Source organism: Varanus komodoensis, unplaced genomic scaffold (assembly GCF_004798865.1).
Source record: "Varanus komodoensis strain SLA01 unplaced genomic scaffold, ASM479886v1 scaffold41, whole genome shotgun sequence".
Taxonomy (NCBI): Eukaryota; Metazoa; Chordata; class Lepidosauria; order Squamata; family Varanidae; genus Varanus; species Varanus komodoensis.
Window position 1 is genome coordinate 1,786,835 of NW_025335954.1, and position 9,511 is coordinate 1,796,345.

Genomic DNA, 9,511 nt, shown 5'->3' on the forward strand with positions numbered 1-9,511 from the left:
GAGAAATGCCTCTGGAAATAATAGCCAGAAGCCTTAAATTACTAAATGGTGATAACCATTAATAAGTCTCAGGCTTTGATATTACAATAAAAGAGGTTCCAGTGGCAGTAGTTGCCAAATGGAAAGCAACCAACCCCAAATTTTGAAGCACTTTCAAAAAATGGACAGTAACACCCCACATCTCAGAGGAGAGAGGCTTACAGGGTTTTCAAATGAGCTTAAAGGATTTGCTCTATTTTACAAAACACATCCAGTCATGAGTTTTTCTTGTCTCTGAACTTAAACACATTTTGCTTTCTGTTTTATTATGCCCCCCTACTCTCCTTATTTTACTATAAGGAAAGAAAACAGGTGGGTGAATTGATGCCTTCCAGATGTTCTAGCCTACAACTCCCATGAACCTTGGCCAACACAGCCAAGGGGAAAAGAGCACAGAAGTCATAGGCCAAAACATCTGGAAGGCCACAAGTGGCTCACTACTGCCCTAAATTTAGTGCAACAAATAATACCGCAAATAAAAAATTTACTAGCATCTGCAGAATCAGAAGAGAGTTACAAATTACCCAATATGGAATATGTTTTCTGTGGAATGCAGCGTTCTGAAGGTACGTAGTTTACTTGCGTGCATTGTTAGGTATTCTGGGTTTTTCCCATTTACCGGAAGCAAAATTCCCTTGGAATCATATAATGCGTGCAATTGGCTTGAATCAGTGGCCACAGTATTCATCCTGGTCACTGCTACATTCACAGGATAAGATGAGTTAGCTTTATTTGTTACATAAACATCTGTTTGCCACACTTTGGCCATCACATATTATGAAATTGTTTCAGAGCATTGGAAAATGGTCTCGTGTTTAACAGCTGGATTCTGGATCCAACCAACGTGGCTTTTGTTCGTCACCAGCCGCATCTGTTAACCACAACGGGGTCTAAGTGGGAACTGTGAGCAGTTTGCTTATTCAATATAAAAATATGGTCTACTCTGATTCTGCCGACTCCGTATCCTCTCCGCATTCAAACCGCACAAAGTCCAGCACAGATACACCTGTAGGCTGAATATATTGTCCCAAGGAGATAGTCGGCTCCAGGAGGAATGGCTGAGCAAGCATCTTGGTTTCAGTATCATCACCAGGTTCATCCTCCAGAGAGCCGACAGAGAGGGGAGCCATCCCCACCACATGCTGGCCCAGCCGCCAGCCTAGCTCGGCAAGGTTCAACTTTTGGCACTGTTCGGGAGGACTGCAGATCACTAAGGCGCCGTATTTGCCAAACATCATGTTAGAAAGCCATGGGTTTCCTTCTGGGAGCGTCCCATGCACGTAAGAGCCAATGAAGAGCTTCTCTGGCACCGATACCCATGCTGCTCTCTTGATAGCCATGTTCTCTCCCAGCTTGCCTTTCAAAAAAAAGGGGGGAAAAGCTGTTATACATAGGGGAAGTTTGCATGCTCAGAGAAGGAAAATAACCCATTCTGTGAGTGCTGGTTACATGTCACTGAATTACTGTGTGAATTTTACCATGTTATCTGAAACCCAGTCATGGGTTTCAGGGTGGTTTCTAAATCCATCTGTCCCTGCAAGCCGTACTGTGTCCATACAACACAACAAACCATGCCTGGGGAGAATACTTATGCTGGGATGGGAAAATAAGCTATAGAGGCCTATTTTCCCAGTCCTTCAAACCCAGTCACTGACGGGCCTGGTTTACATGTAGAGCTAACCCATGGTTTATGTTGCCTATCCAGTTTGTTGTGCAAATGATCTAAGAAACTTTGATTTGTTTCTTCAGTTCCTGACTTGTCTGTTTCCCTTCTCCATTGCTCCATATTGCTCCAAGTATTCCAAATGCCTCCATAGTATTGGCATAAAAAGTGGCTGCATTTTTTGACTATTACAGACCTCTGTACCTGGCAAATTCTAGCTTTACGCATAACAGCAAACCATGGTTTAAACAACCCAGAATTCAAACCCCAACAACAGATCATAGGTTCCCTTTCTGGACTGTTCAAGCTTAACAAACCATGGTTTGTTAGCCATTCATACAACACAACAACCCAGAACTGAATAACCTATGCCATGATTTAGCATTATGAACCAGACCACTGTGATTAAAGGCTGAGGTACATAAGGTACAAAGCAACTATGGCAAGCTCAGAAGAGGTAGGGCAGAAGCATCTTGAGAGTTCCCTTCACCAGCTACTACAGTCTTAGCAAAAGAATTCAACTTAAGTGCCAAGGAGGGGGGTAGTTGTAAGCTTATTATGTATTAAGTAAAAATAGCTGCTATCTACTAGTCCCTGTTTCTTGAACATACTCAGCACTAGAACACTCACCAATAGCCAGAGCCAACTGGTCACTTAGCAAAGAGCCATCAGGTTCTGTCCTGAGCTGAGAAAGCTCATTAGATTTTAAGAAACACTAAAAAGAAGTCAAAGGAAAAGCATTAGAATTTACAACCTTTTCTTTATATGGACAGTTAGATTCATAACTAACACAGTTGCTTAGAAAGCTGCTCAAGCAATACCTAAAATGGGATGAAGGAAGGGGAAGAAGATGAGTGAGGCCTGGACTAGGGATGCAGCTGGTGTGCCACCAAAAGTACATTCACCTGGAGACTCAAGCAAATCTGGCCTTCCTAAGAAGTACTGATGTATGAGACAGGCATTTCAAGCTTTGTGCCCAGACGGTATGTTTTCTCTGAAAAGATAGTATGTGTGAATCAGCTCTAAGAAAATTCAGAGTAAAAGCAACTCATTTGAGGTAAAGCCAATGACGTGGTACTGTGTAACCCTCTTTCCTAAAGGCATTTCAAGTTTTCTAAGAAATCAGAATTACCGTATTTTTCGCTCTATAAGGCACTCTATTTCCCCCTCAAAAGTAAAGGGAAATGTCTGTGCGTCTTAAAGAGCGAATGTGTGTGTGCCCAACACCTGGGATGCTGCCGGCCTGCCTGCACCACGTGGCACCACCTGGCCAGCACGCACTCGGCGCGTGCTGCTCCACCCCCCCCCCCAGTGCAGGTGAGAGCTGTGCCACTCAGGGGGAGCGGTGCGGAGGAGGAGGAGCCGCGGGCTTTAACCTGCCGGCCGCACGGAGAGACGGACTGCTCACCCCCACCGCCTAAAAATAAACCATTTGATTCAGAATATTTTTTTCTTGTTTTCCTCCTCTAAAAACTAGGTGCGTCTTATAGAGCGAAAAATACGGTACTTAAGGTTGAAAAACAAAACTACCCTGATGCAGCTGACGTTATTTCTGAGAATCAATGGTCTTTTAAAAAACAATTAAAAGCAGCAGTAGCCGCACCATTAGGAATCAATTAAGAAGCAAAAGAGGTCTGAACCAAAATAACACACATTTTTGGCAGTGCTGAAAAATACATTTTATTTCCCAGTCATTTTTGGACAAGCCCGGCAAACGGAGCTGTGGCCGCCACTCAGTTAGTGGGGCTCGGGTCTGAGTGCAATCAGCAGAAACAAAGTGCAGCAGGCAAGCCTGGGTCTCACCCACTGCGCGCACACGCTCCCTCCCTCCCTCCCTCAAATGAGTTTACTTGTCTACTGTGAAGTCATCCTACAACTAAATCTTCAGTGCTTGGTCATGCAGCAGGGAGAGGCAACCTGCTTTGGACGGCACTGGGAGCTCATAGGGAGGGAATGGATGAAGGCAGAAACTGCCATTGGAATGGTGCACCAAGACTTTTTTTAAAAGTGTTGGTCCAAAATGAGGTGGGAGGAGTTTTTGTGGCTTTGGGGGTTCCACAAAGGCAGCAAAATGTCTTTGTCTGGCACAGCAAATTGGACTGATCATGTGGTTTTATGACATTATTCCCGTCACTGGGCTGGAGGAGCATGGGGGACCTGCCAGCTTGCCTTCACTGCATGTGTGGCTTCTGTGACCGGGAAAGCCTACACACTACGAAGCAGCAGCACAGAAGAATCCCTGTGATTGCCAATAGACAGCAGGAGAGGGGAACAGCACATGGGAAAAGTTGGATTTGCCCCCAAGATCCTGTTTTAGGGCCTGGCAGCTGGATGCAAGGCAGAACGTGTTCCTCAGAACATGGGTGCTTTGGAATCAGTTTTCCAACATAGGGTAGCTTATACTATGGGAGAGGGCACCATGGGAACTTCAGTGCTTCTGCAAAAGCCTTGGGAAGCAATTCATTTTGGGCAAGAGATGTACTCCTGGGGCTGGTTATGTGGCACACAAATCTCTCGTGCTGCTTTGAGGGTGCGGCTGGCACACACTGAGGGCTGCCCACTCCAGAGGCCTCTTCAATGGCACCACGATAAGGTCTGTGAGCAGGTGGACTGCAAATGTCTCTTCCACTCTACAGTTCAATAATCTTCTGGTCCTGCCTTTGCTGAAATGGCTTGATGGGAACCATTCAGGTGAAACATACACTCTGCACTTGAATACAGTTTTCTGAATCCAGGGGAGTCATGCTTAGAGCAAGACCCTCTGAAAAGAATGGGACTTAAGTTAGCTATAGATAACTACAATCCCACTGATTACGGCTCTCTGAACAAGTCAGTCTGGAGCCGAGCCAGTACTCTGATGGGCCAAATATCAACCATCCAAATGTGTTAGGTATTTCAAATTGTGAGCCCTTCACGTTGCTCCTACCTTGGCATAGGTGCTTAACTGGCCTCTGGTCCTTTGCTGATACTGCATAGTTCCAATCGCTACTTGCTGAACCAGGTGCTGGAACTTGGCATTTCGGGCCACAAAGTCAGTCTCACAGTTCACCTGGCAGAGGAAGACAGCTGGTTTTGAATGGCATAGTCACCTGCTGCTATATTGCTCACAAAGCAGGAATAAACTTTGAAGAGGAAATGAAAAAGGCAAAAAAGACAGGATTTCTAAGTTTTGAACACAGTGCCTACAAGTTTTCCATTGATTTCTCCCAAGATGGATGGATTTAGTATTATGCTGCAAGTCTGAATGCAGACAGCTCTCCCATAAGAGTTTGCCATCACAGCAAAGAGATCCTCTCAAACATCTTTCTATAATCTTCTGATCAATGTAATAAGATAACCGCTTACTTATAATCACTCTCATTTGCATGCTATCTTATCCCCTTCCTTTTCCAGTCAGCAACATTTTAAACAAGAACTATTAGCATTTGGAGACTGCTCTGAAATAAAAAAGATCCAGTAGCCAATCTCTATTGCAAGTGTGGTCTCTGCAAGCCATTAGACTGGTGTAGCAAAATTTCTTATTCATGGGCACAGACAGACAGGATAAGTATAGTAACCATTCTCCCATTGATTAATTGTCTGTGCATCCATGTGACACAACATTGATCTTGAAAACTGATTGCCCAACACCAAGGAATTTTCCTACAGAAACGAGAATGCTCACCTCTACCATCACTGCAGAATTTCCCTCCTTCAGTAGTCCTATAAGCCCTTCTTTGGTCTTTCTTCCTTGCAGTTTGGAAACTTTGCTCCACCCTTCCTTTTGGGCTTGTTCATGAAGCCAGACTTCAGCCTTGAAAGAAAACTGAACTTTAGAACTGAGACAAAGAGAACTAGTCAAACACCAAATGAAAACCTGTGCATTCTGCCAGAGTTCTATCGCTGCAGAATGCAACACAGGGTGGCTTTGAATACATGTCTATTACCAGAGATGTCTTCCAGGCAGAAAGCTAGAACAGTAGAGAGAAGGGTCCTAGCTCAGCTCTCTTAATGATATGCTTATTTTCCACATTCAGGGTTTTGGGGCCATAGGAAGTCATGTTTGAGTGTATCCTTTTCTCCCTCCTGCCCGCAGTGCTACTACTAAATAATCAAATAGCCTTGTCTGAATTTATCTTGTAAGCAAACATCTTATGTAAGTATCTTGACTTAAATGTGTAACAGTAATTATAGATGGAAGAGTGTGTGTGTGTGTTACATAAAACAAGTATACCTAATTGAATATGATTACAGAACTAACTGTTCCATTGCAATCATGCTTATACTTCAGCTCAACTGTATCAAGTGTGTCAATCCAACCTGTTGAAGTTCTGGAAGACAACAAATCCACATTTAGTTCTGATGGAAGGTCTATCAAATAACTGGACTGTGGCTCCTGCTTGGTCAGGTCATAAAATTGTGACTGCCTGAAGACAATTCCCGTCACCTGACTGTCATTCACACTGATCAACTGGCTATTTTGTGAGGCATGTGATTTACATATGTCACCATTTCTTTTGTATGTGCCTCTCCCTCAGTTAATTTTCACAGAAGAACCATTTTCTATGGGGTATTTCATACATAAAGGAAATAAACAATACTTTTCTTCACTGGGCTCCTCTTTTTCTTTCAGAGCAATCTATTTGATACTGGAAGCTCTCTTGATTTAAGAGGCAGGTAGGCCATCAAAAATGTCAGTACTCAACAATGCCCCTCAGTCAAACAGACTGTACACACACAAGATAAAGCAACACGGCTTACAAATTCTCTTCAGCTGGATCTTACCCATAGTGGAATTCATTTTAATAGAATAAAGCCCACTACATTAAATAAGACTTAAGCCCTTGTCTGCATGCATACAACTGCAGCCGTACAATACATTTTGCATGGAAATGCTTTTGCATAATTTCCTTTGTGTCTTAAGCACACTTTAAACACAGAGGGAAGTAGGTGGGGAGCAGATAATTAAATATGTGTTTTACACCATACCCAAAGATTTGTTCTCACCTCATTGAGGTCATCAAATTTCTCCAAGGCTTTCTTACAATTTGCAAATGAGTAGCCAGTTTTCTTCCTAAGCTTTACCAGTTGTTCCTTTCCTGCTTGCACTAGAAAGCCAGCATGAATAAGACGAGCTAGAGGCCAGCCAGATAACTACAAGGAAAGGAAAACCAGCTTGAAAAGATGTCAAAGATGCACCAACATTGACAGCAAAAGAACAGTTGTACACATTCCAGGTCTCATTGCTTGAAAACTGGTATAACTACCCATGAAATAAAGTTTTTAATTAGGGAACTAAAAGTTCTGCAAACTCATTAGGCAAAACCAATCACACTAATAGATGTCCTAGGACTACAGAACACTCTGACCTTCTGCCACTAGCCAGGCATTATGTATTATAATATTAAAATAACCTTATACTGTATACCCCTTCATGGCTACAAAGGGGCTGTGACAAAGGGGCTTGCATAGCGTAATGAAGCTATAAGCTATGCCATGCAGGAGCGCCCAAGATGGACAGGGCATAGCAGAGATCTCTGACAAATGGTGAATACTGCTGGAGAAGGAAATGACAACCCACTCCAGTATCCTTGCCATGAAAACCCCATGGACAGAATAAAAAAAAAAATCAACTCTGTTTTTTAGAAGGACAGATACTGAAGCCGAAGTTCAAATACTTTGGTCACCTAATGAGAAGGAAGGACTCACTGGAAAAGACCCTGATGCTGGGGACAATTGAAGAGAAAAGGAGAAGGGGACAGCAGAGGTTGAGGTGGCTGGATAGAGTCACTGGGGAAGTGGGTGTGGGGTTGGGTGGACTTTGGGGATGGTGGAGAATAGGAGAACCTGGAAGAAAGTTGTCCATGGGATTGCAAAGAGCTGGGTATGACTTTGCAACTGAACAACATATTATGTAATCATATATTTTATTAGCATGTTTAACCTTTCAGACAATTATTGTCTCCCACAGCAGCTTGCATCAATAAAAAACCTCAGAGGATGATCTTAACGTCTGGGAAGGTATGTATGGGAGGAGCTGTTCCTTCAGATATTCAGGTCCTAAACTGATTAGGGCTTTGTATGGCAGTATAAGCACCTTGAAGCAGGCTCATACTTCAATTGGCAGTCAATGTAGTTGGCAAAGGGCTGCCATTATGTGTTCTTGTCAGCCAGCCCTTGTTAGCAGACAAGCTGCTCAGCTTTGTACCAACTGAAGCTTCCTGGCCATTTTCAAGGGCAGTCCAACAATTAGCATATACATATCCAACTGTAAATTTTCACCAGTGAGATACACAGTTGTGGCAGAATGGATTCTCTCTCTGTTGCAGCCCCGCTCCCCAAACAGCATTGCTTGAAGAGTCAGGAGACCCTCTAGATCAGGTCTAGGGATGCACACAGAAAGGAAGGGAGAAGGGAAGCCCAGTAGTGAAAATCAACCTCTGTTTGTTCAATATAAAATGGAACTGCCTGTTTTCTTGGAAGAGTATCTCGCCAAGAGAGAAAACAATCCATTAACAGTTTTTCCAATGTTTGCTCTCCTCCGCCTTTTTGTATTATGTCTATTAGATTGTGATCCTTTACACAGGGGCAATTTTACCTTTTAAAATCTGTGCAGCGCTTACATTTTTTAAATTGATTTATAAGTGCTAATACTAAATATTTCACTGAATACTAAGCACGTGAACTACACGAATAAGTAACAAACAGAAGTCTTCCCCATCACTAAGCTGCCATAGGACGAAAGTCTCCTCTGCATACTGGCACTGTGCTCATCCCTAAGAGAACCTGCGGCCGCCCGGTGTCACAAACCTCCCGGGGAGGAAGGAGCTGCCCCGGGAGTGAAAGAGGAGCACGTTGCGCAGGAAAAGCGCCCGAGCTCCCAGTTGAGAGGCGCCTGGATCCGGGCCCCGCGAGCATCATATCGCCTTATCCCATCACCTGCGCCACCGGAGCACCTCTTTTCTCAGAAAAAATCAACGCCCTTGCCAGCCCGGCCATCCGCTGCATCTTGACGGCGCTTGCATTATACATCATCAGCTACTACGGGTCGTGACAGGTGACTCTTCCGGCGCCGAGGGGGGGGGAGCCGCGCGCGCAGGAATCAACCCCTTTTTCCAGGAACCTAATTGGTTGCAGACTATCGAGATTGTTATTGGTTGCAGGGCAGGAAAAGGGGCGGGTGGAAGCCCTCGCCCTATCGAGAGGGAGCTTTCTAGCTCCAGGGCGATTTCAATCAAGAGCTGCCTCGGAATTGGCGGGAATTGGCGGGAATTGACGACAGTCCCAGCTGTGAGAAACCCTTTCGGGGGACCCCCGATGAGTCGCTGCTTCGCGCGTACTCAGCTCACCGGAAGTCATTAAAGCACTCGGGGAGCGTCGCTTCCCGCGTCGCGCTTCGCTGCTGACAAGCGAAGGCTGCGGCTCTGTACCTTCTTGCCAGGAAGGAAGCCCCACCGAACTGTGTGAGGCTCTTTTCCATAACCGTACGTAGCATTGTGTCGCAAGCCCCCATTCCAATGAACTGTACATGGGGGACGCCATCATTTTTAATGGCTATTCTCCGGCCCTTGAACTCCAAATTAATGAAGGTTTATTCATTTCCATCTTAATGGAAATTAAGATGTGTCCATCTTAATTCTTCACTGCATCCTCTTCGCTACTGAATTGTTCACAAACCCCATCCAGCTCTCTGAACCAGATCTCTAAGTGGCTCCCAATACTCCAGTGATATATTTTAATTTGGACAACCACATGTTGGGGTTTACGTGAACAGAGCTGGCTGGAACCGGGGGTCAGACTAGATGGCCCAGGAGGCCCCTTCTGACTTGC

The 9,511-nt window shown here is 44.6% G+C and overlaps 1 protein-coding gene across 1 annotated transcript; it reads right to left on the reverse strand.

The window, feature by feature from the left end:
- Positions 1-743: 743 nt before the first annotated feature.
- Positions 744-8,713, reverse strand: TSFM (Ts translation elongation factor, mitochondrial). Its single transcript, XM_044443308.1, has 6 exons — positions 8,621-8,713; positions 6,689-6,835; positions 5,367-5,495; positions 4,629-4,751; positions 2,333-2,417; positions 744-1,396 (listed from the first exon to the last, which is right to left on the reverse strand). Exons 1-6 carry the CDS (start codon positions 8,711-8,713, stop codon positions 978-980), a joined length of 996 nt encoding a protein of 331 aa, XP_044299243.1. The 3' UTR covers positions 744-977.
- Positions 8,714-9,511: the final 798 nt, after the last annotated feature.